General features: G+C 52.5%; 2 protein-coding genes across 6 annotated transcripts in view; both read right to left on the bottom strand.

Annotated features, from left to right (window-relative positions):
* Positions 1–25556, bottom strand: part of IRF8 (interferon regulatory factor 8) — an 82748-nt gene that overhangs the window by 5468 nt on the left and 51724 nt on the right. Inside the window, exons 1-6 of one of the 5 annotated variants that reach the window (XM_079316014.1) lie at positions 20096–20169; positions 18732–18765; positions 18200–18282; positions 13781–13830; positions 1040–1214; positions 33–216 (exon numbers count right to left, since the gene is read on the bottom strand). In XM_079316014.1, coding sequence (XP_079172140.1) covers positions 33–216; positions 1040–1214; positions 13781–13830; positions 18200–18282; positions 18732–18765; positions 20096–20116 — 547 coding nt within the window. In that variant the 5' untranslated portion in view covers positions 20117–20169. Of the gene's footprint in view, positions 1–32; positions 217–1039; positions 1240–2655; positions 2709–13780; positions 13831–18199; positions 18283–18731; positions 18766–20095; positions 20170–25556 lie in introns of those variants that run through there. The other 4 variants (XM_079316015.1, XM_079316016.1, XM_079316017.1 and 1 more) reach the window with 4 other exon arrangements.
* On the bottom strand, positions 21139–25278 carry COX4I1 (cytochrome c oxidase subunit 4I1). The gene is made up of 5 exons (XM_079316051.1): positions 25198–25278; positions 24421–24500; positions 23614–23781; positions 22219–22350; positions 21139–21405 (listed from the first exon to the last, which is right to left on the bottom strand). Exons 2-5 carry the CDS (start codon positions 24497–24499, stop codon positions 21269–21271), a joined length of 516 nt encoding a protein of 171 aa, XP_079172177.1. The 5' UTR covers position 24500; positions 25198–25278; the 3' UTR covers positions 21139–21268.

Genomic DNA, 25556 nt, shown 5'->3' with positions numbered 1-25556 from the left:
AGCAGGGCTCAGCCCTTTCTTAGGATACTCACACTTCTGCTCCTCCTCTGGCACAATCCTATAAACCTTGTAGGGCTCAGAGATGTCCAGCTGGGACCTGTCTGTCACCTCCTCAAAGTCAGGGCTCTTGTTCAGGGCACAGCGCAGCCGCGTCTTCCACGTGGCAGGTTCAGCTTTGTCACCCTCCTTGAACTTGCCTTTGAAAACAGCCCAGGCCTAAAGCAAACAATGGAAAAGAAATAAGAATAAACTAAGAAAATCCTCCCTGTGAGCTCTACAGAGCCTCCCAAGGAGGAAGAGCTGAGAGCATTTTGCATCTTGCACCCTCTCAAGAATCTCTTGGGGATTTGGTGTTTCACTCCTGGACTGCCACCACACCTGGGGGGGGTTTGGGGGTGCAGAGCAGCACCACCTGCCTCAGAAATGCAGAAAAGTCTTTGAAAACCCAAGTTTTCAAAAAGCAGAGGTTAAAATCATCATGTGTGGGTTCACTTCTGCACCTACGGGTGAGGTCAAGGAATTGGTGCTTAATTAAAAATCAAAATCAACCTCATTTTCCAGCACCTAATTAATAAATTAATAAACAAACTGATTTCTCTAGAACATAATTGTGCTTTTGGTAGGAGAACATATTTTATTCACCACTGAAGGAAGAATGAAAAATATTCCATATTTTTAAATATATACATAGATTTCTTTCATAGATTTTTCTATATTTTCACAGGGATGAGTTCAAGGCTATCCTCATAACTCAGCGCTTCCAAATCAGTTGTTACTGAAATTAAACTCCTTGGGGTGAGAGGGAAGGGAATTCCTGGAGAAGACCTGACCTTTTTGCTTCAGGATGGAAGCAAAAAAACTGGAAACCCCCCATTCAGTGGAACACCTGCAAAGTGTTTTTAGATATTATTTTTTTTTCATACAAACCCAGCATTTTATCAAGAGAAACCGATGACAAGTTTAGACAGGTCAAAAACCCGATTGGAACATGCTGAAAACAAACCTAAAAAAAAAAAAAAAAATTTAAAAACAAAGTTACCTTGAAAATAGAAGCATCCACCTCCTGGTTGTAGTCCTGCTTGCCGGCGTGCTTCCAGGGGATGCGGAACATGGACTTGTGCTCGTTCTCCCAGACCAGCCCCGGGTAGAGCTCGCTGTCGATCTGCTCGATCAGCCACTGCCGCAGGCGCCGGCCGCCGCTGCGGTCACACATCCTGCAGGGACACAGCGGCCACCGGGCTCGGTCACAGCCCTGCCGCTGCCACCCCTGCGCTGGCAGCGCTGCCCAGCACTCCGCTGGCACAGGCACTGCCTGCAGTTTTTAGAAAATCATCTTGATTTTCATCTCCCAACCCAAACCCTCCCCGCTGTTCTGTTCATCTTCCAACCTAACCCCTGTTCCGTAATGAATTCTAGGATTAACATACTCCCAACCCCACCCCTGCTTCTTTTAAAATTAAAAGATGATTTTCTTCTGAGTTACTACAAATTCTTCCTCTGGCTCTACCAAAGTTCCGCTCCCAGAAGCGGCTGACTCAGTGCTTTGCTTATTCCTATTTTGCTGCAGGATAAATCACAGAGGAAGCAGATGGATTAAAGCCCCCCCCCAGCTGTGCTGTCACCTGAGCTAGTGACACTGACAGGCCATCCTGGGGTGCCAGAGATGTCCCTGGCTGGTCTTGGCACAAGGATTTGTCCCGGAGGAGGCAGCAGCTCCTCTCACCAGGCACTATTTGGGGAGGAGATGCCAGCTCCAAACTGCATCCCAAATCCTCACAGGGACAAGGAACACACAGCTGCTGGGAACAAAGTGCCAGGCTCAACCCTCCCTGTCACCTCCACGGCATGACAGGAGCTGGTGGCCTGGCAGAAGTGATCAGCAGCCCCTAAATCAACTTTCCAGGCATTTTGGTCTCTAAATTTTACTAGACTGTGTCTCCCTCATTCGTTTGTTATTTACTGTCCCATTGGAAGATTTTTGGGGAGAAAACAAGGATGTTCCCAATATAGCCTGAGAGCCAATGATCCCTGCTTTGCCATGGGCTCCCACCACCAAATTCCAGCCCTTCTCCACGGGCCAGCAGGACACAGAGATGGCCCTGGCTACTCAGAGCACAGCCCCTGTGTTTTAGGGATGGTGAGTACCAACACCACCAGGCAAAGCTTCACCAGGAGGGCACAGCTCTGGCTGCCCCAAAGGACATCCCGGAGGAGTGGGCAGCCTCTCTGGGGGCTCCAGCACCCAACCTGAGTGATGCCATACGGGAAGAACCTGAGAAACCCCGCAGATTTAGGACAGTCTTGTATCACCCCGTTTTTTAGAAAGCTTCTCCCCATCACTGCCAGAGGACAGAGCTGCATCTCCCTCTCCGAGAGAACCCCTTTCAACCCGCCCATCCCGGGCTCGGTCCTTGCGCAGGGAACCGCCATGGGGACTTCCCGCATCCGTGCGATCCCGCGAATTCCCTGCCCTCCTCCGCAGCCTGCGGGTGACCGGGGTAGGGCTGGGGGCCTTTCCGCCGCTCGGTGCCGGTGCCTTCCCCGTGTCCTCTCACGGAGGATGCCCGTACAGGTCGCTATGCTGCGGCAGGTCCCTGAACATCCCCCGGGGGATGCCGATGCCGGTCCCTGCCCTCCCCCGGGTGATGCCGGTACCTGTTTCCCGGCCGCTCCCGCTGCGGGTCCCGCTGCGGGTCCCGCTGCCTCTCGCTCTGTCCCGGTGCCGCGCCCGCGGATTCACCGCCCTCATTTTATATCCCAGCATGCTAATGAGGCCACGCCTCCCGCCACGCCCCCGCACGCTGCACCAATCACGCGCCCCTCCCTCTCCCGCCCTGCCCGATGAGGGGGCGGGGCCTTGCGGGGCTGACCAATGAGGGGCGGCCCGGCGCGGCGCGCGCCGCAGTTTCTCTTAAAGCGCGGCTTTCCCCGAAATCAGCTGACCGGGAGGGGCGGGGCCAGGCGGGAGGGGGCGTGGCTAACCCGCCTCTGCCCCGGGACGGTTCGCTGCCGTCGGTCCCAGTCCCAAATTAATCCATTCCCAGGTCTAGCCCAGTTTCCCCAGTCCCCGAGCAGACCAGACTGGTCACTCTCCAGCCCCTGGTCGTTCTATCCCCAATCCCAAATCTGCTTTCCCAGTTCCAGGCCAGTGTCCCCAGTCCCAGTTCAGTCCATTCCCAGTTTCAGACCAATGTCCCCAGTCCCAGTTCAGTCCATTCCCAGTCTCAGGCCACTCCCCAGTCCCAGCTCAGTCATTTCCCAGTTCTCAGACGTCACCTGTCCCAGATCAGTCCATTCCCAGTCTCAGACCAATAACCCCAATCCCAGATCAATCCATCCTCAGCTCATGATCAGTATATCCCCAAATAAACCTTCCCAGTTCCAGACCAGTCTCCCCAGTTCCAGATCAATCTAGTCCCATGCCAGTCTTCCCAGTCCCAGATCAGTTTCCCCAGTCCCAGACTGGTCCATTCCCAGTTTTGTCACCCCCAAGCAGTTCCTTTCTAGATCAACCCCAGTCCTGGATCATTCCCTCCCTCCCTGTCCCAGCACTTCCCACTGTTCCCAGTCCCAGCCAAACCCAGCCAGGGCCACCAGAGCATAAAGGACCATCTGCAGCCTGACTTCAGAGGGGGTTTTTTTTTTGGGATTACCAGATTACACACACATTTCTTAGAAGAAAACCATAATTACTCCCATGTGGGTAATACAGAGAAATGGGAAATGTATGGAGCTGCACAGATGGTTTAATAAAAATAACGCTCTGAGGTGCACAACCTTGCCTGTCATTCCTAATAAAGAATGGCTGGAATGATCCTTGTTTTTAAACACCCCACTGATCCTCATTGGATCCCCCCCAGGAGATTTGGGGTGAGCCAAAAACATCTTCTGCACTCAGATACAGCCAGGAGGATTAATTCTCTTTTTTGACCAAAAATACGATTTTAAGCTTTGCAGAGCTTTGCATCATTACCTCCCCCTGCTAGATAGAGACCCTCCTGTAAAAAAAAAAAAAAAAACAACTTTATTTTATTAAAATTCTGAAAAACCTGTGATATTTTAAAGGGTTTGCACACAACCAAGCTCTCCATCCCCTTTGGAGAACAAAGAGATTCACTGCAATGGAGTGAGATGACTTCATCAATCCCAGTTTCATTTTGGCTCTGCAGCTTCATAGGCAGCCTGAAAAAGTAAATCCAAATTCCCTGGGGTGAGGATAAAAAAAAAATGTACTTTCTAAAATGAGATTTCAGGTTTGAAATAGGCTGGGAGGTGCCCCCCAGCCCTGTTTGCTGCTGGGAAGGGAAGATGAGCACTCCAGGAATGTTTTGGGAATAATTTTCCTGTGTTAGCAGCAGCCTGGGAATCTCAGCCACACTTCAGCAGGTTTTTCCCCTTGCCAGAGGCACCAGAAATTTGGGAAAACTGATGTGGAATAGCAGAGCTGAGCAGCCAAGCCAAACCATTTTGGCAATGTCCAAAAAGTGGAGATCAGCTCAGTTTTACCTATTCAGGGTTTGCTTCCCAGAATTAAATTCACCTCAAGTCCAACTGGTGGAGACCAGAGAGGAAAAATAGATATATTCACCCAGATACCCCTCAAATCCAGGGAGATTTGGGTTAGGAGGAGTTTTTTAGGCACAGTTATGGTTGTGATGTGTGGAGGGTGCTGCTGCTCCCTGTGATTCCCCCAAATTTGGGGGTTTTCTCAGGTTTTGCTTTGGTGCTGTGGTTCCCTGGGGAATGTTTGATCCCCAGGGTGGCCCAGAGGGGCAGGGCTGTGGAGGTTATCACACCTCCTGCAAATCTAATCTCTGCTTATCACCCATCTCCAATGACTTCCTATTAACTCCCACTTTCTTCTCTTTTCTCTTCCTGAGTGCAAGTTCCATTTTTCTGCTTCCTGAAATGAAAACAGAGGCTTTGAATCCAATATTGATCCCGTTTGCTCAACTCCATCAACAGCCTCGACCTCATTAATTGCTTTCCCATTAGCCAACAGCCACAGGGATCCCTCTTCTCCATCTAAAAAAATAATGGGAAAAATCGGCATTTTTTCTCCCCTGAAATTCTATACATCATGGAATATTTAAAACTTTTCGTTTTGCTGGTGGTTCTCATCAAGAAAATGGGAAGCAGGGCAGTCATTTCAGTCATTCCCACCAGGAACATCACAAATCAAGTCCAGGCACCCTCATGATTTTAATCACTCTGTTTGAAGCTGAGCAAGTCACACCATGAGTACCCAGAAATCGTCATCAAGAGAATTCCTAGAAATGTTTTTAATCCCTTTTTTCTTAGAAGGAATTGCAGAACAGACATTTTTAAGTGGACAAACAGGGTGTTTATAGTCAAAGGCTGAGATGGCACAGAAGGGTTGAAGGTTTCCATGTAGAAGGGCTGAATCCATGGGATGGGACCAGATGAGGGGGATTCCTGCCAAAGAAAGCTGTGGGAAAACACAGTCTGAGTTTGGGATGAAAAACTGGACATGGCCACAGGTTTTAGGTATTAAAAAGCTTTTGGAGAGAGGCAGAGTTAAACTGGTCCATGGTTGAGTAAATCCAACCAAGCTTTTGGATTTTTTTGGCAAGCAAGGACATTCAGATGGGGCTCAGGGAAAACACAAATTCACTCTGGCTCCACTGCTGGATTTTCCCCCTCCCTGGGGCTGGGATAAGGAAAATGCCAGATATTCACCTGCCAAGGACAGGCTGCACTGGGAAGCTCCATCACAGCAAGGGGCAGCCCCAAAACCCCTCCAGCCCCTCTCCCCATCCCACTGGGTGCCAGCCAAGGCTCAGCAGCACCTCCACATCCCAGATTCATCCCTTCTTCCTCAGGGATGCAGAGGACAAGGTGGCCTCTCTCCATCTCATCCCACCTTGCATTTCCAAGGTCTGCATCACCTTTTGTGCACCCTGCCAGCCCAGATATTGTCATGAGGAGAGAGGGACAGGGCTGGCTGCTGCTCTGAGGGTGGAAAAGTGGCTGTAATCCCTTGGGAATGGGGGATGGGACAGAGCAGGATGCTGTCACCCATTCACTGGAGCTGGCAGCTGATGGGGGGTCTGTGAGTCCTGTCCCCCCACTCCAACCCTGGTGCTGGCAGATTTCTGCCCTAGACATGAATCCCTGGAGGTGCTTGGCAAAGGGAAAATGGAGTTTTCCAAGCCCCAGGGCCTGCCTGGGAGCAGCCTGGCTGCTTATCTGCTCATCCATCTGCTGCCACCAGCGGTGCCACCTGCGTGGCAGGGAGCAGGGAAGGTGGGAGCTGGGGAGCTGAGCCAGGAACAATCCCTGCTCCCCAGCTGCTGCTGGCCCAGCAGGCTCTGCAGCTCCTCCTGGTCCTGGAAAGGGTTCCTGCCATAATCCCGGAGGATCCATGCACGGTACTGCCAGGAAAAATCCAGAAAAGGTTGTCAGGGTGACCTGAAAAGCTGAGAGACAGCAAGGCTGTGACAGCTCTGGTGGAAAGCAGCGAGCAAAGCAATTCCTGCTGCATCCCCAGCAAGGCTGGGGGGTCTCCAGGCACATCCAGCATGCAGGAAGGTCCCAATCCCACAGGAGCTCACACTCAGCACACCCCAGATGCAGTGGATCCCTCCATCCCAGCATTCCCACATCCCCAGCACAGTCCCTGGCTGAAGCTGGGACAGCAGCTTTATTTATTTCTCCTTGCCAAGAAGCTGCTGCTGTTCCTCATGTGCCTGAATTCCCATAAGGAATGCTTCCCAAAGTGGTTTGTTGTTTTTTTTTTTCCCCACAAGCAGCACAGCCAAGTTGGTCCAGGAAGGTGGGGCAGGTTTGTACTCAGAGCACCTCGCTCACCACCAGGAGCTTGTGAGGATCCTCTCCTCCCACTTATCCTGATTATCCTGGAGGCAGGAGCATCCTGGTGGCCAGGGGCCAGCTGGCAGCAGGCTGAGGCCTGGGAGCAAGGGATGATCCAGAGGAACTGTTCCTGTTAGTGCTGGGATGAGGAAACAGCCAGACAGCCCCAAATTGCAGCAGCCAGGAGTGTGGGCAGGAAGGGGCAGCTCTGCCAGGATTCACCATTCCAGCTGCCCAGGGCTCACAGGGAACAGCCAGAACTCCCTGAGCAGCTGGGAACCAGCTGCTCCAGCAAGGAATTACTGGGATGAATGGTAGAAGCACAGCCAGCAACACCAAACACCTCGAGAAAAGGAGTACAGAGAGGGACTGAGCATTGGAGCCTGGACAGGGATGGGATGCAGCCAGAGGATTCAGGGGAGAGGGAAACACCTCCATGAGCTGCCCAGCCTTGGCACCCCCAGAGTGAGCTGCTCTCACTGTGGATTTCACCTCCTGAATGGGCAGGAGGCACCCAGTTCCCAGAAAAAGTTTGGGATGCAGGACAGGCAGCTCAGCATTGTGCTGCCAGTGATGAGCCACAAGGGAAAAAAATTTTAGACTGATGCTGGTGGTATCCCCCTCTCCTGCAGCCAGGGAAAATCAGCTGGGGCAGGGGGGATTTCCACTGGGAGTGTCTGGATTTCCCAAAATCACTCTCTCCCACAGCAGGACTCACCAGGGTTGTTAGACAATTGCCACCTGCAAGCAGGGAGATCCCTGTCCAGGGAGTGTCCCCTGTATTCCCTGCTAGGAAACAACCCCTGGGAAGTGAGACCCAAAGGGTTTGGGACAGGATTTGGGGCAAATCCATGCCAGGATCTCATGGGGGGAACATCCCTTCTATGCAAACCATCCAGAGGGATGGAGCTCCATGGGCAGCACTGCCTGGCTCCCACCACCCAGGGAGGAGGGAAGGAGAGGGTGGGAGATGGGGGAAGCTGCCAGGCACTGCCAGGAGCACCCAGCCCATCTGGGATAGGGGGAAAAAGGCAGCCTGGCCATGGTGTGCCAGCACCACAGGGGACAGGTCTGTCACCAGAATACCCATCTCTGCCCTCAGTCACATACACACCATCCTGTCTCTGCCCACTGACTTCCTTTTCTAACCTTACCCATCACCCTGCTGCTGCTCTTGGTCCCTTCCTTCCTTCTTTATCCCTCCAGCCCAGAGGAGCCCCATTTGCCAGCTTGAAACCACAGCTGCACTCCCCAGCAGCCAGGCTGGAGCATCTTCCCCACTCCTTCCTCCCATCTGAGCTCCCTGAGATGAAGGAAACTGAGGCACCACAACCCCAGGAGATCCCCAGAAGGTCCAACTTGTTCCTCACAGGTTTTAACCACCAAGGATTGAGGGTTTCCACCCACGAGGGCCATTCCCTGCCCAGTGTGACATCACAGGGAACAGGAGTGGGAGTTTCAAGGAAAAGGCAGCTCTTGCTAAATCCCACGGATAGAAAAATGCAACCAAGCACCTCCACACTTGGCTGTGCCTTGGGTGTTTCAGGGAAAGGGTGGCAAAGCCTCAGGGAAAACTGTGAGGTGATGGAAAAAAGCAGCTTTGAAGGGAAAAGGAGGAAATTGTGGTGTCCAGTGAGACCAGTCTGGATTTTGGGAGCAGAAGGAATAACTGGGATGGAGGGAGGGCACAGCAAACCCCACACCAGGGGCTGTGCTGAGCCATGGCCAGAGCCTGGGAAGAGTGGGGAGAGCTGGCCCAGCCTGGGGAAGCCCCACAGGGAATCTCCAGCACTGAGGGTGTTTTGTAATCTCATGGAGCATTTTCCACCCTCCTCCACGGGCGTTTGTGCAAGCTGGTGATAATGGGGCAGAGCCACATCCCTCATGTGACAGGGAAGGGAACTTGGGGCTGGCCAGTGTCATGTGCTGTGCCTGCTCCCTCCAAGAGGAGAGGAATCCCCTCCAAGGGCTCTGCAGGGCCACAGGGCTGTTTGTCAGGGCTGCAGTGGATGGGGGGCTCTGGGGATGGCACCCAGCTCAGGGGTGACACGAGCTGTGACATCCCTTGCTCACACCTTGGCCAGGGTTACCCTTTCCTTGCAGAGGTGTCTGTGTCCCATGGGAAGTTTGGGACCCCAGGGATGGGTGAAGGAGCAGGTGAGGCAGGAGGGCAGAGAGCCAGGTGGGAGCTGTGTTTTAAAAGCCTTTTCCTTCACTTTTTCACGTCTTTCCCTATGTTTTTGAAGGCTTTTCCAGGTCAAAAGTGCAACTGTGATTTCTGCTGCTGGAACCCAGCTCAGCTCTGCTCCATCCTCCCTCCCCTGCACGGGATGGGAACTCACCCAGCCTGAGCTTCTGCTCCCCCAAAACCTGCCCAGAAATCCCAAAACTCCTCACAAGAGCCTTCCTCCCTCTCCCTGCTGCATTCCTGGGAACTGGCCCAGCTCCATCCTGAGGTTCCCAAGGGAAAAACTCTTCTCCCTTCCCTCATGCTGTGTCCCAAATCAAGAAAACAAGTTGAGGGTTTTCAAGTTGAGGGTTTTCAAGTTTAAGGTTTTTAAGTTTAGGGGGTTTTAAGAGCTTTTTTAAGTGCACTCACATAATATCGATGCGCTGTTTTATTTTTAAATTTTCTTTTTTGTTCTTGCACGCAAACCCCCAAATCCTCAGGTGATAAATGGCATTCCCAAAAATTAACTGGGGCGAACAGCTGCATGCAAAGGAGCTTTACATGCTTGAAAAGCCCTCTGAAATATCCCCAGGGGATCTCACCTCCTGGAGCAGGGTCCTCTCGTACTCCTGCAGCTGCTGCTGGAATCCCGAGTTGGGGCTGACGTAGGAACGAGCAGCCTTGGTGGCAGCCAGGCAGCTCTCCCAGCCCAGCTCTGTCACTGTCATCAGGTATGCCACCAGGATGGTGGTGCTGCGGGACACCCCAGCCAGGCTGGGATGGCCCCAGGAAACACGTCAGGGGGAGGAGAATCCCGCAGGAATCCCGCAGGAATCCCGCAGGAATCACCCTCCATTCCCTCCTGGGCTGTGAGCAGGAATGGGCTGGGAGGGGTTAACCCTCACCCTCAAGCCTGTCACACATTTTGGATGCTCAGGTGGTCATTGAAAGGACCACCCATCCCTGAGAATGTTCCTTTAAAGTGATGAAATTTTTCCCAAAATGATCATTCCTTCTTCTCTCCCCCTTCTTTCATCCTACCCCATCTCAAAAGTAAAGCTTGCTCCTAAATGAGCACCTTGATATTGGAAATGTGGGGTTTGCAGGTGAGTTCTGATTCGGTTTTTGCAGAGGAAGGTGCTGCAGGACACCCCAGCCAGGCTGGGATGGCCCAAGGAGCCACATCAGGGGGAGAAGAATCCCACAGAAATCACCCATGGGATGCAGATTCCCTGGATTCCCTCACTGGGCTGTGAGCAGGAATGGGCTGGGAGGGGTTAACCCTCACCCTCAAGCCTGTCACACATTTTGGATGCTCAGGTGGTCATTGAAAGGACCATCCATCCCTGAGAATGGTCCTTGAAAGTGATGAAATTTTTCCCAAAATCATCGTTCCTCCTTCTCTCCCCCTTTTTTCATCCCATCCCATCCCATCTCAAAAGCAAAGCTTGTTCCTAAATGAGCACCTGGATATTGGAAATGTGGGGTTTGCAGGTGAGTTCTGATTCAGTTTCTGCAGAGGAAGGTTGGCACCAATTCTTTGATATTTGGATGAGGGTTGCTCATTCCAGCAAAGAGCTCTCATGTGGGGAAGGACAGAAAATCTCCAAAAGGTGAGAATTATTATTATTTAGCTTCCCAAAACAAGAATGGATCCAAAACTGAAGATCTTCCCATGCTCTCCTTGCTGTTCTGTGCCTCCTCCTCTCCTTCCTGCCCCTCCCCAGTGATGTTCAGCACCTTTTGGGATGTTCAGCACTTTTTGGGAGCCCATCCCCAGCTCCCAGAGGACAGATGGGGTGTGAGCAGCTCTCACCAGTGCACCAGGCAGCCTCCCCCTCCGAGCCTGCACTCGTGGATGAACTGGATGCACTCCTTAAAATGCTGCAGCCTGCGGGGAGAGAGCAGCAGGTGAAGGGCTGGCCACCCCTGCAGGGCACCAGGACACCCTGCAAACAGCAGCAGTGTCACTCCCAAGCGTTTTCCACCACCCTGGGAGCAGAGATCCTTCCTGTGCCAGGTGAAGGAAATAACCTGGGAGACATCCCAGGGGAGTTCCTGCTTCTTGAGGGATCAAGGAGTGAGGGTGATGGCATCACTCAGCCCCAGGGGCACAGCCTGCAGGGAAAGGGACAAACTCTCCCAGTTATCCTGCCAAAAACACCTGCCTCCATCCTAGGGAGAGGGGAGAGATGGCAGCAGGGAAAGGAGGGAAAGGGAAAAAGGGAAAGGGAAAAGGGGAAAGGGAAAAAGGGAAAGGGAAAAAGGGGAAAAGGAAAAGGGGAAAAGGGAAAGGGAAAGGGAAAGGGAAAAAAGGGAGAAGATATAGAGAGATGCCAGCAGGGAAGAAGAAAGGGAGAAAAAGAGAAAGGGAAAGGGAGGAAGGAAAAGGAGGGAAAGGGAAAAAGGGAAAGGGAGGAGGAGACATTTTGACCCCACCACTGGAAGGCACACAGAGGTTTGCACAGCACAGGCATGTCCATGGATTGCTGCCTGCATTCCCAAAAGCACAACCAGGAGCTGCTGGCAAAGCAGAGGGAGCACATTCCCCAAAACCAGAGTATTTCACAGCAAAGCAGGGCAGGTGGGAGCCAGGGCTTCCTGATGGAGACCTGGAAAAGAGGATAACTAATTCCATGTGTACTGAGTGGACAGAGTTGGGTGTTTGTGGCAGCCTCTGGTGAGACACATCCCTCCTGTTACCCCTGGATGGGATTCAGGAGCTCTTGTGCTGCTGAGATCCCACAGGTATTCCCTTCCTTCCAACAAAACCTTCCCACCTCCTCAACCACACTGAGCCTGGGGCAGTTTTGAGGCAGAAAACCTGAATCTGGTCACTTGTGCTGCTGGTCCTGCCAGCCCTGGTTTTTCCAGGAGGAGGAGAGGATCCCTTTGGCAGAACCTCTGCTCTGGGCTGGACTTCCTCTGCTCCTCGTGATGGGGTGGGCGGGAGCCCACACAGCCTTCCTGATTTCTCAGAAGCCAAGGCATGACCTCCCCAGTTATTCCCACTGGGTCCCTTGCTAAAGGAGATGGTTTCCCTCTGGGAACTCTCCAGAATCTCCTCCATCTCTTGCTAGCCCAGGGAAAAGGGTGCTCTTCACCCTGCCCTGGGAGCACTGGGCTCAGCACCTTCTAAGGAGCTAAAGATGAATTTATTCAGGAATAAAAGGAGGTTCCTTCTAAGGAGCCAAAGATGAATTTATTCAGGAATAACAGGAGGTTCCTTCTAAGGAGCTAAAGATGAATTTATTCAGGAATAACAGGAGGTTCCTTCTAAGGAGCTAAAGATGAATTTATTCAGGAATAACAGGAAGTTCCTTCTAAGGAGCCAAAGATTAATTTATTCAAGAATAGCAGGAGGTTCTGCTGAGCAGGAGCAGGAGGAGAAATGAGGGAGTCTCTGATGTTGTGATCAAGCTAAAAATACTGAGACTCTCATTCCTGGAAAGAGGTATCAGCCCAAGGATCCACCAGCAAATGGAGCATCACCATTTGGGAGGATTTTCCCCACCCCAGGGGATTTCCCTGCTGATCTTCACAGAGCAGAACCATCCCCCAGGGCCTGCAGGTGCTGTCCACACAGCCCCAAACCCTCCAGATCCCCTTCAGCAGGACCAGCAGGAGCCTCCTCTGCTTGCACAGACACTCTGCTGGTGCAGCCTGCATCCCAACCCATCCCAAAGGAATTTGGCTTCCCCATCCATCCTCACCCACTCCAGTTTTTGCTCCAGGGAAAGCTCTGCCTGTGCTTTTCCAGCCTCAGAGCGTGGGATCAGGGAGTGGAGCTGCAGTGCTGAGAGCCCCAATCACAAGCAGGACACAAAGTTCACCAGCATTGTGAAATCCAAGGCATAAACTGACAAGCAGAAAATAGTTTCTTGAATAACTCTTCCTTCCTGCAGGCAGCATTATCTTATTTTTTTTTTTTCCTCTCTCTCTCTCTTTTTTTTTTTTTTTCCCTTTCGTAAACACGCCACAAAAGCAAAGAAATGAGCAAAGGGGGGGGAAAAAATAGCAACCAAAAATCCCAGTTCTTGCTGAGGCAGGGTTTTCTTGTAAAGCTTCTCTTTCCGCTCAGTGGGAGCGTGAGCAAGCAGAATTCCACCCCCAGGCACGGCTGCTCCCAAGGATGCTGGAAAAAAAACCAGCACCTCCACAGGCAGGGCCTTGGAAATTCAGTTTTGTTGCTTTTTTAGGGTTTGATTGGAGAGAAAAATCCCGTGGATTTGTTAATTTGCTGGTGCAAATGGATGATTTATTGGTGTCCATCGGCCAATTTAGCAGCATCCCAAAAAAAATCCTGGGAATTTCTCCCAGCTCCCCTCAGCAGCTTCATCTCCAAAAGAGGATTCCAAGACTTATGAGCAGCTGTGCTTTATATGGTGGAAAAAAAAATGGATTTTGATAAATTTATTGTGGAAAAAATTGCATTTTAATAAATTTATGGTGGAAAAAAGATAGTATTTTAGTAAATTTCTCTTAAAAAAAAAAAAGTCTGGAAGACAGACACAAATCATCTAATACTCCAATTTTCAATTCTGCTCAGTGGAATAATTCTGAAACTTGACAAAAAATAGTATTTCCTGACTGCAAACACACATTAAAAATAGATGTTAAGCCCTATAATGTTATTTACCACACAAAAATGAACCTCAGCTTCTGGGAAGCTCAGGGATTATGTGAAATTTCACAGCATGAGTGGACTAAGCCACAGAACCTGAGCTTTTATTGACCAGCAGCTGCCAACAGGGAAAAAGATGGAAAATCACTTACAGGTTTTCACTGGATGAATCTGAGGCTGAGATGCACAGATAGGTCATGTCCTGCAATAGAAAATAAAATAATAATGAAATACCTCCAAGAATCACCAAATCTTCCATTTCTCTCTTTTTTTTTTTTTTCCTTTCTCGGTTGACCACTTCAATGGAGGGGAGCATCCATCCCACCCAGGACAGAACAGGCTGTGGGGAGACCTAAAATATTCAAAATTGAGCCAGGGAGCCCCAAACTCCACCAGGAAGATGTGCACTGACAAAGCCACTCTCATCAACGAGTTATTTCCTCCCTGTCCTTTTAATACCCCATAAATCATCTGCTGCCTGCTGCTCTAGGTCAGATTACTTTCCTCTCCTTGAAACATCTCTTCCTCGATCCTCCCTGTTCGTGGTTAAATTTAGATCCTTTTTATCTGGGGGTTAGGGGTTTTTTTATTCTTTTCTTAGCAAAATGAGGGGGAAATCAGAGCCAGAGCACCAGGGATTGCCCCATCTCCATCAAGTCCCTCCTGGCTCAGGCAGCCCAACCTCCCTGGAGGTTTCCAGCTCAGGAGGCTGGAAAAAGTGGATTATTTAAAGAAGGAAAGGGCAGAGCAGGATGAGCAGAGGGATAATTCCATGCTGGAATGACCCACGTTGGAAGGATGAGCATGGGCAGGTTTTCCAGGCATCACATCACCCACAGCACCAACATCTCCCCACATTGGGAAGAGCCACCAGACCATCAAATTGAGAGGAATGTTGTATTTGTCTTTACAAACAAGCTGCTGGTGGATAAAACCAGCACTGAGAGAGGTGAAAGAAACAATGGGAGGGATTCCACTGATTGATGAATGGGAAAAGATATTTGCCTTTACAAACTGCAGGGTCGCTGATAAATGAAATTGGATATTGAAAGGTGAAAGAAGCAATGGAGGAAAACTATGAATTGTATAAGAATTAAAAATTAAAAGGGAGGGTTGTACATTAGAGGGTATCAGGTGTTTGGGAAGTCAAGTACCTCAGTCCATGGGGAAAATGAGATGGAAATTGGGATAAAAGGAGGCTGTGTCCTCCAAAAATTTGAGAGACCCCAGGGGAATGCCCCATGGGATCTCCCTTTATTCCAATAAAGCCAAAAGGACTCCTCTGTCTCCTTTTTGGACACAAACCTCTGGCGTTTGGGGATTAATTTTCCTAACAAAATCTACCGTGGAGAAGCCCCAAACCCCAGCCCACATCTCCCAACCCTGGATTGATCCATCAACTCCCACCGGGGCAGATGTCCCCATCTCGGGGCGGGTGTCCCCATCTCAGGGCAGGGTGTCCCCACCTCGGGGCGGGTGTCCCCACTTCGGGGGCGGGTGTCCCCATCTCGGGGCAGGGTGTCCCCACCTCGGGGCAGATGTCCCCACTTCGGGGGCGAGTGTCCCCATCTCAGGGCAGGGTGTCCCCATCTCGGGCGAGTGTCCCCACCTCGGGGCAGGGTGTCCCCACCTCGGGCGAGTGTCCCCACCTCGGGCAGGGTGTCCCCATCTTGGGGTGGCTGTCCCCACCTCGGGGCGGGTGCCCCCATCTCGGGGCAGATGTCCCCATCTCGGGGTGGCTGTCCCCATCTCGGGGCAGATGTCCCCATCTCGGGCAGGGTGTCCCCACCTCGGGGCAGATGTCCCCACCTCGGGGTGGCTGTCCCCACCTCGGGGCGGGTGTCCCCACTTCGGGGGCGGGTGTCCCCATCTCGGGGCGGGTGTCCCCACCTCGGGGTGGCTGTCCCCACCTCGGGGTGGCTGTCCCCATCTCGGGGCGGGTGTCCCCACCTCGGGGCCGTGCGTGGGAGCGCTGCCGGGGTTTGCGGTCAGCGGCTCAGGGCCGTGATTGACACATTGCTCAACCCCCCCGTGCCTTTCCACTTCCTCTTTGAGCAGCTTTGCTCCCCGTTGGAAGTGCTCCGTGTGCTCTGCTCTCCATTGGAAGTCCTCCATGTGCTCTGCTCTCCATTGTAAGTGCTCTGTGTGTTTTGCTCCATGTTGGAAGTGCTCCATGAGTTCTGCTCCCCATTGGAAGTGCTCCATGTGCTTTGCTCCATGTTATAAGCACTCTGCACACTTTGCTCCTCATTGTAAGCACTCTGTACACTTTGCTCCATGTTGGAAGCACTCCGTGTGCTTTCCTCCCCATTGGAAGTGCTCCATACACTTTGCTCCATGTTGTAAGTGTTCTGCACACTTTACTCCCCATTGGAAGTGCTCCATGTGCTCTGCTCCATGTTGTAAGCACCCCGTGTGCTTTGCCTCCCATTGGATGCACTCCTCATGCTCTGGTCCCCTTTCTAAGTGCTCCATGCGCTTTGCTCCCCATTGGAAGCCCTCCACACACTTTGCTCCACGTTCTAAATGCTCTGTGTGCTTTCCTCCCCATTGTAAGCGCTCCATACACTTTGCTCCATGTTGTAAGCACTCTACACACTTTGCTCCTCATTTGAAGTGCTCTGTGTGCTTTGCTCCCTGTTGTAAGCATTCCATGTTGGAAGCACTCCGTGTGCTTTGCTCCCTGTTGGAAGTGTTCTGTACACATTGTTCCCCATTGTAAGTGCTCCATGCAGTTTGCTCCATGTTGGAAGTGCTCCCTGTGCTCTGCTCTTCGTTGTAAGCACTTTATGTGTTTTGCTTTCCATTGGAAGGGTTTTGTGCGCTTTGCTCCATGTTGAAAGTGCTCCACACACTCTGCTCCCTGTTGTAAGCACTCTGCGTGCTTTACTCCCCGTTGTAAGCACTCTGTGTGCTTTACTCCCCGTTGTAAGTGCTCCATGTGCTTTGCTCCCCATTGCAAGCGCTCTTTGCACTTTGCTCCACGTTGGAAGCACTCCGTGTGCCTTGCTCCCTGTTGTAAGCGCTCCACACACTCTGCTCCCTGTGCTAAGTGCTCCATGTGCTTTACTCCCTGTTGTAAATACTCCGTGTGCTTTGTTCCCCATTGTAAGCACTCTGTGTGCTTTACTCCCCACCTGGCCCAGCCCTGCGCTCATCATCCCCAGCTGCTGCCCTGACCAGCCCCAGCAGTTTGTCCTTCCCTGTGGTCTGTCCGTTTGTCCTTCCTATGGCTCTGTCCGTTTGTCCTCCCTGTGGTCTGTCCATTTGTCCTCCCTGTGGCTCTGTCCATTTGTCCTCCCTCTGGTCTGTCCATTTGTCCTCCCTGTGGCTCTGTCCGTTTGTTCTCCCTGTGGCCTGTCCATTTGTCCTCCCTGTGGCTCTGTCCATTTGTCCTCCCTGTGGTCTGTCCATTTGTTCTCCCTGTGGCTCTGTCCATTTGTCCTTCCCTGTGGTCTGTCCATTTGTCCTTCCCTGTGGTCTGTCCATTTGTCCTCCCTGTGGTCTGCCCCACTGCCGTTACTCAACACCTCCGCAGGGAAAGGTTCCTGCTGGGCTTTTGTTGGGGTTTCCTCCCTGTGGTGGCCCCAAAAAGGATGAGGGGTCCAGATGGTCCCGTTCCCTTCCTGCAGCATCCCAACATTGGGGTGAAACACCCCCAGATAAGGATGTGGAGCTGCAGGAGAGAGTCCAGAGGAGCCAGGGAAATGCTCCAAAGGCTGGAGCCCCTCTGCTCTGGAGCCAGGCTGGGAGAGCTGGAGAGGAGAAGGATCCAGGGAGAGCTCAGAGCCCCTTCCAGTGCCCAAAGGGGCTCCAGGAGAGCTGGAGAGGGACTGGGGACAAGGGACAGAACACAGAGAATGGCTTCCACTGCCAGAGGGCAGGGATGGATAGGATACTGGGAAGAGAAGATTGGATGGGATATTGCCTGGAGGAGCTGTGGCTGTCCCTGGATGTGTCCAAGGCCGGGTTGGACAGGGCTGGGAGCATCCCGGACAGTGGGATGTGTCCCTGCCCCATCAGGCATCCAGCACCCCACGGCCGTGTCCCTCGCACATCCCGGCACCGAACCTGCCGCTGCTGCTGGCGCTTGGAACCAGCCGGGCGGGGTTTGTGAGTGAATCCGACACCTCTGCCATCATCCCAGGGACGGCTCCCTCTGCCTCAGTTTCCCCGCGGGGGATCGGGCAGCGCTGCGGGGATCAGCGAGGCCGGAGGAGCGGGGACACGGAGCCGGTCCCGCTGTGTCCCCTCCCTGCCGGGGCTCCATCCGCGGGGCGCCGCCGCCCTCTCGTGGGGACCCCCCGGCAGCACCGGGCACCCGCCGGGCTCGGTCCTGCACCTCTGCCCCCCAAAAACCACCGAGTGCTGCCCCAAACACCCCGCTGCCCCCTCCCCAAATCCAGCATTGCCTGGTGGGAGTTGGTGCAAATCTGTGTAAATTGGTGAAAATCGGTGCAAACCGGTGTGAATCCAGCATTGCTCTTCCCCAGGCCAGGAGAAGCTCCTGAGGGTCCCTTCCCAGCTCCTGCTGCCCTGGTGGTCCCCAGGCCCCCCCACCAGGCACACACCTCCAGCAGGGGCTTGGCACGGTTGTGGACGGACAGGATGTGGGTCACCCCCTTCCTCAGCAGGTTCTCGTGGTCCTCAGAGTCTGGAAATGGGAGCCACGTGGGAATTACCTGCCCTGCTGGCACACACCCATCACTCCCCCCACCCCTGACCCCATTCCAGCCCTTCCTGCTGCCTCTCAGCCCCCTTGGGTGCACTGGGCACTCAGCTGGTTCCTAAAGCCATCCCCAAAATCAGAAATCAGCCTGGTAACTCAGGAAAGGCTGCTGTGTCCTTGCTGTTGAGGAGGTTTCCAGACATGCCATCAATTTCCTGGTGTTCCAGCCTGGCTACTGAGCACAGCTCCCAGGGGACATCCCTTTCCTGGGCTAGACTGGGATCACTGGCAGTTGGGATGGGGATTTGGGGCAGCTCTGGAAGATGCTGATTCCCAGCTGGGAGCACATGGAGCTGCCAAGGAGAAGAATTCACCAACCCTGCCAGCTGCCCAAGGATCCAACAGCACCATGGTGTGGCAGGAAAAACACTTACCACGAATATTGCCGAGGTAGAGGCCAGTGACAATCTAGGAGGTGACAAAAAGGAGAAGGAATTCAGATGGCACCAGGAACAAGGTACATCTGATGTGGTGGGCATGAGCTCCAGGTCTGCTTCCAGCAGGACCAGGACACCTGGCACCAAACACCCCAGGCCATGCCAAACCAAACCAAGCACCCAAATCCATAGATCATCTTCAAAAACAACCTGGAAAGGCTGAAGCCAAACCTCTCAGGAGAGCAGAGCTCAGAAAAACTCTGCTCAGAAATGGGAGGAGTTTGGATGGGATCCTCTGGAGTTTCAAAGGTTGCATTTGCCAGCTGGGGATGGATGGACACTATTTATAGCAGGATTTATATTTGTTGCAGTTAAAGAGATGTTAGGGCTGCAAATTTGGTCTCCAGCTTGTTGCTGCAGGGTTATGAGGGAGAAAAGGGACAGCTCAGGGTGTTTAAGGGGTGTTAAGAACCCACCAGAGCATTTCCAGAGGCACAGAAAGACAGAGGTGAATATCAGCTGGACTTGCTGCTGCCCATCTGGCAGAAGAGCCCTGCTTGGAGGAGTTTTAGGGTTTTCAACAGCATTGGGTGACATCCAGCTGAACTCCAGCCCATTCCTGGGTGCAGACACCTGCATTCAGCACAGCACAAACTGTGAAGAGGAATGCAGAGCCCTGCATCTCATGGAATCCAAAACTGGATCCTACAAAAGTGTCTGCACCAATCCAGCCCTTGGCAACAACAGCCTGGGCTCCCCAGAAGGGTTTGGTGGCACTGTGGGGCTGAAAAAACCACTTTGCCTGTCAGGCTGAGTTCACAGGGAGTGAATCCCTGATGTTAAACCACATCAGGGCCATGCAGAGGGAGGTTGCCCTGATTTGATCTCTCTGTTTTTGTCCCAGAGTCTAATTTTAAACTGGAGGACTCACATTCCAAGTGGTTATTTAAGGACACCAACAGGAATTGATCCCCTCCTCCAGCCCTGGAGGAAAAAGCAGCATTGAAACCACACCTCCCCCATTGCTGGGGTACACCCCGAGGGTGGAAAGGGGGTGTGCAGGAACCCCTGTTATCCCTGAGGATGAAAATTGCCAAGGTTTTGTCACCCCAGGGATGAGTGCTGAATGCCAGCTGTCACTTTTCTGACACCTGCAGACACCGAGCTCTTCACCTCAGATCTAAACCTTGGATTTAAATAAATCCCTGTTTGTTTTCTTAATTCTCTTGAAGTGCTTGGCATTCCAAAGGGGTGTGGGAAAAGGGAATGTGCAGATGGTTGTATTTAGGGATCTGGGATGTGCATCCACGGGCTGCAGAAGAAGAGGACATGCTGGCCACCATCCCACTGTCCCCCTGTACCTTGCTCATTCCACTCCCCATGGAATTTCTCTCCCCAGGATCAGGGTTCAGGTGGTTGCTGTCTCCAAGGCTACCTGCAAATAAACACCCGAAATTCCCAGGGAGGGTGGTGAGATCTGACCCCCTCCAAGAGCAGGAGGAAGGGAAACAAGCCAGGAGGGGAGCAAGCAGAGCCCTGGCAAGCTCAGCTCACCTGCAGGCTGCTCTGGAGGGTCCTGCTGCTGCTCTGGAGGGAAAGGGAGCAGAGAGTGGCTGCTGCTGGGAAGGGGAGGGTGAAATTAGGACCTGGCATCATGGCAAGGCTCAGGTTTCTCTCCTGGCCTCCCTGGGGTTCCACAGCCTTTTGGGAAGGACAGCAACTCCCTTATCCCAGCAGTACAAACTCCAGAACACCAATTTTCCTGGCACAAACTCCATGTTCCTCACCCAGGTCAGTGCCACCAGGCTGCCAGAGGCAGGAGGTGTGCAAAGAGCAGGGAAAAGCAGAATTCCAGCCATCAGCAGCCTGAGATTGCCCCCCTAATCCTTCTCAGCACCCTAGAGATAAATTTATCACTTAAGGGATTGTTCAGTTCCCACCAGATAACCTCACCTTAAAATCCTTCCCAAGTTTCTGAGTGGAAGGGAAAGAGGAGCCAGCAAGTGGTTGAGATCCCACCACAACTCCTAAAACCACAACATCAAGTTTCTTATCCCATCAGGAAACAGCAAACTTAAATCCAAGCTTGGTTTAGTCTTCAGAAGGACCAAAGACCTTAGGAATAAAAACCATGGACATCCATGTGTGGGTGCACAAGGAGCTCCATCATAATTAAGAAAATTTCTTCATGGATCAGATCTGCTCACTGGAAAAACAGGGATTAAGAGCTGTTCCAGGCATGGCCTGAAACAAAAGCCTGCTGAGTCCAGGGGACACAGCTGCAGGGAGAAATTTGGCAGCAGCTTTTTCAGCCCTGAAAATATTAAGCCAGGAAGAAAATCCTGTTCAGGAACCCAATATCCCACCCCAACAAACCCATGCAGAGACCAGCAACAGGCACCTCTCAAGTTAACCAGACATTTATTAGCATTTCTGGAGGTGGAGAGGGTGTTCCAGTACAACAAGCAACGAGGTCACACACAGGTGATGGAATCATTTCATATTCAAGCAGAGCAGGTTTCCACTGAGTTGCTTTATTTCTTCCATTCGTTATTGTCAAAATCCCACTGGGCTGAGATGCCCTCCACAGGGTTAACCCTCATGTCCAACATCCTCTTGGTCTGAGCTGCCAGCCACTCATCAGAGAAGGTGTGTGGGATGGGGCCATACACTGCAGGACAGGGAGGGAAGGGAATGATGCAATTCTGCCCCCATGCCACGTGAGCAAGGTGGGAATTTTGGGCTAGTTTTTACTAATAAAAGGGTTTTTCCCCTTGAAGTCATCCCAGTGGAGCAGGTTGCCCAGAGAAGCTGTGGTTACCCTATTCCTGGCAGTGTCCAAGGTTAGGTTGGACAGGGCTTGGAGAAATCTGGGATAGTGGGAAGTTTTACCTCCATCCATGGGTAGGGAGATGGGATAATCTTCAAGATCCCTTCCAACCTAAATCAGCCTCTGATTCTGTGATTTGTTCAAATCTCCACTCCCTGCCTTCAGTTTCTGCAACATCCAGCTCTGACCACACTCCCACATGGATTTTCCAGTGGTTTCCTTCATCACCAAGATAACAGCTTCCTGCTTTCCTATTTTTGGGAGCCTCAAGGCAGGGAGCAGCTCCTTTAACTGCTGCCTCCTGGCAGCTAGAGGCTCCCTGGAGGTCAGATCCTTAGCTGGGAAAGCAGCCAAACGTGGCAGAAACCCAAATGTTCACTCCAAAGGCAGCAAAGGAGGGGAAGCTCTGGGATCAGGAATCTCACCACTCATTCCCTTCCATTTCCTGCCCTCCCAAAGCCCCACTCCATTTCTGTGAGTCAGCTTCCTGAATATTTCTGCTACATCCCCACAGGTTACAACTCCAGGATGGAGTTTTCAGGGACTAACAGCTCCTGCTGAAGTCCCTGTTCTGGCTGTTCCATAACCCATTCCACCCCACTGAATTCCCATCAGCCATCTCCTGATCCCACTCTCCATGGAAAAGCTACTTACTGAAGTGCTTCTGCCAGATAAGGATGAGCCCAGTGAAACCAAGGAAGAAAAAAACTGCCCCCAGAATGGTTTTCCACTCGTTTGTCCCTTTTTTCATCTCTGCATAGGTCTCGTTGAATTTAATCCGATACACTGGAGGAAAAAAAAAGTATCAGATCCTCTCTTTTAACTTTTCCTGGGACTTGCAGGTGACCAGGAACTCTGCACAGGGAGGTGAGTAAAGCCTGGGGTTGCCCAAAAGGGGATGGATGTTAAATTAGGTTTGGCACACACCAAAGTCAATCAGTTGTTTCACCCTCACATCAATTTTAGTCTCCATTTTACAGATTATCCTAAAGTTGGGCACAAATTACAGTATAGACCTGAAAGAAGGAAAACTGGGAGTTCTCCTTCCTCCCCTCCAATTCCCAGTGTGGTTATTGACCCCAAAGCCTCCTAGCACAAATAATTCCAACAGGAATGCTTCAAGCTCAAAATGCTTCTCAGTTGCCACTGAAATCCATAAGAATTTAAAATCCAAAGCAACAGAATTTGGAGCACTCAGAACTTCTGAGCTTTAAACCTTCCCCAGACCAGGTTCTCCCTTCACACCATGAGAGGAGTTAGAAAAGATGAGGCAGATTCATTTGCAAGTCAAAACACCCATGGGGAGCTTTCATGAGCTGGAATTTTGGTTCATGCCAAGGTGAGTGGTTATTAACATTCAAATCCACATTTCTGTTTGGGGCTCACTTCACCCAGCTGCTCTAACAATGGCATGTTGTTGCATTGAAGAGATTTTTTTTTTCCTGGCTTGTTGAAAGAAGATGGGAATCAAGAAATAAATCTAATTATTATTATTTGGTTTGTGGGAGAGGAAGGAATGGCTGAATGTGACCTCAGATATGGAAGAGAAGCCACAGCAGGGCCATTTCATGTTCTGTAACAACACCAAAGATCTTGGGAATAAAAACCATGGAGAATACAAGGAGCTCCATCATAATTAAGAAAATTCCTTTATGGATCAGCTCTGCTCACAGACACTGGGAAAAACAGAGGCTAAGAGCTGTTCCAAACCTGGCCTGGAATAAAAAGCTGTCAGAAGACTTTTGAAAAGGGCCTGGAATGACAGGACAAGGGGAATGGCTTTGAGCTGAGTGGGTTTAGATGGGATGTTGGGCAGGAATTGTTCCTGTGAGGGTGGGGAGGCACAGGGTGCACAGAGAAGCTGTGGCTGCCCCTACATCCCTGGAATACCCAAGAGCAGGTTGGATACAGGACTTGGAGCAGCCTGGGATGGTGACATGAGCTGATCTTCACCCTCCCTTCCCACCCAACCCATTCCACACCACCAAACACTGCAACTGTGCTGCTGCTGGAACCTGGGAGGTGTCCCTCAGAGCCCCCAAAACCTACATTCCACTTTCTCATCCACAGACAGGGCACTCCAGGATGCCTTCTCCTTCTCCTTGAGTGCCTTCTGCTGTGCTGACAGCTCCCTGATGAAAGCCACCTCGGGCAGGGGCACGTCCCGCCGGTCCACGTAGGCTGGCAGGGTGTAATCCTCAGCCTTGACCACGCCAGCTGAGGGGACACAGGGACACTGCTCAAACACCTCTGAGTGCTGGAAGCACAGAACTCATCAGGGAAAAGCGGCAGCAATCCAGGGAGTTTGGGGTAAGTCGTGGGTTAACGGTGTGAAAATGGAATTATGGAATGGTTGGGGAGGATATTAAATCTCATCCACTTATCCCAGCACCCCAAGTAATGTCCAGCCTGGCCCTGGGCACTGCCAGGGATTCAGGGCAGCTGAGGGAGCTCAGCTGGAGAAAAAAAGGCTGAGGTGGGACTGTGTGGCTCTGCACAGCTCCCTGAGAGGAGGGGACAGCCCCAGGTCTGTGCTCAGGGAACAGGGACAGGAGCAGAGGGAGCGGCCTCAGGCTGGAATCAGCAGGAATTTCCCCATGGAAAGGGGCTCAGGGAGGTTTGTGTGCCCATCCCTGGAGGTGGCACCCAGAGCTCTGGGCTGGGGACAAGGTGGGGATGGGCACAGGTTGGACTCAGTGACCTTGGGGCTCTTCTCCCACCTGGAGATCCCAGGATTGTGATTCCTGCCACCTCCCCAAGCTCCCTCCATCCCAACCCTCCCCAGAGCAGCTTTTTGTTCTCCTCCCCCCCAGGCCCTGTTTCATTCCCTCCTGCCCCCCAGCAGCCAGGACTCACCGTGTCCATGTGCCCTGAGGCACAGGGAGGTGGAGATGGATCTCCTCCCGACCAGGCTGAACACTCTGGAAGCCAACATCCTGCAGGGGCAGGCTAAATAAGGTGAAATAAGAACACTTCCCACGAGTTTATATATAAAAATATATATATACAGTCTAAATATTTGCTGCTCCTTCTCCAGCGGGCAGCACACCACTCTATGCTGAAAAGGATATTAGTGGGATGTTCTCCCACTGAATTGATTTGGATGAGCCTTTTTCTCCCCGTTTTTAACCCGAGCCTCCTGCACTCGAAGCAAAGTTCATCCCCTTATTTAAATCACCCTTCTAGAACGCTGTAATTCCAAAATAAGCCATTGCTGGGCGGGTTCCAGCAGCCCCAAGCAAGCCGAGCCCAAGCACGTCCCACAGGCACTGCGGCGACCCCTCAGCAGGGAGCGCATCCAGGGGAGGGATTCCCACCCACACGGGCTCCGAGCTCCTCCGTCACCCCTTCTTAGCCCAAAGCCGCCCAGGCTGCCGCTGTCTGCCCTTGACCTTGCCCTCCCTGACTGTCACCGCATGTCGCGACACGGGGGGCAGAGCCCCGCACGGACGCGCTGGAACCCGCGGGAGGGGTCGCAGCGCTGCCCCCTCACAGCCCTCCCTGCAAGCCCCGAGCCCGCTCGGTCCCGCCAGCCCGGGCGCTGGCAGGGATGCCGGGGAGGGCTCCATTCTCGCTCCCAGCCCGCTGCCCGCCCATCCCCGGGCTCCTCCCGGCCCGTCCCGGCCCCGCGACCTGGCGACCGTCCTCTACGGCGGCGGGACCGGAAGGAGCGGCGGGCGGAAGCGCGAGGCACGCCGGGAGCGCGGGGCAACGAGCGGGCCGGGCCGGAGCGGCGCCGCGCGGGGGCTGACGGGATACGGGCGGACCAACCCTGGAGGTTTATGCCGAATTTCCAAAATTCCGGGATGGTTGTGGGTGGAAAAGAGCCCCAAAGTCACAGAGTCCAACCTGTGTCAAATCCCCACCTTGTCATCAGCCCAGAGCTCTGAGTGCCACCTCCAGGGATGGGCACACAAACCTCCCTGGGCACTTCCAATCCCTGAGCATCCGTGGGGAAATTCCATCAAAATTCAGCAAAAAATTTAGATTGC

The sequence above is a fragment of the Erithacus rubecula genome (assembly GCF_903797595.1).
Source record: "Erithacus rubecula genome assembly, chromosome: 12".
Lineage (NCBI taxonomy): Eukaryota > Metazoa > Chordata > Aves > Passeriformes > Muscicapidae > Erithacus > Erithacus rubecula.
This window is presented reverse-complemented; position numbering and strand designations above follow the sequence as displayed.

Excerpts from the sequence above, each read along its gene's own strand:
- COX4I1 (XM_079316051.1), bottom strand. The coding sequence starts at position 24,499 with ATGTTGGCTTCCAGAGTGTTCAGCCTGGTCGGGAGGAGATCCATCTCC. Across the intron at positions 23,782-24,420 it reads CCTCAGGGCACATGGACACG|CTGGCGTGGTCAAGGCTGAG; the intron begins GTGAGTCCTGGC and ends GTGTCCCCTCAG. Across the intron at positions 22,351-23,613 it reads TGTGGATGAGAAAGTGGAAT|TGTATCGGATTAAATTCAAC; the intron begins GTAGGTTTTGGG and ends TTTTTCCTCCAG.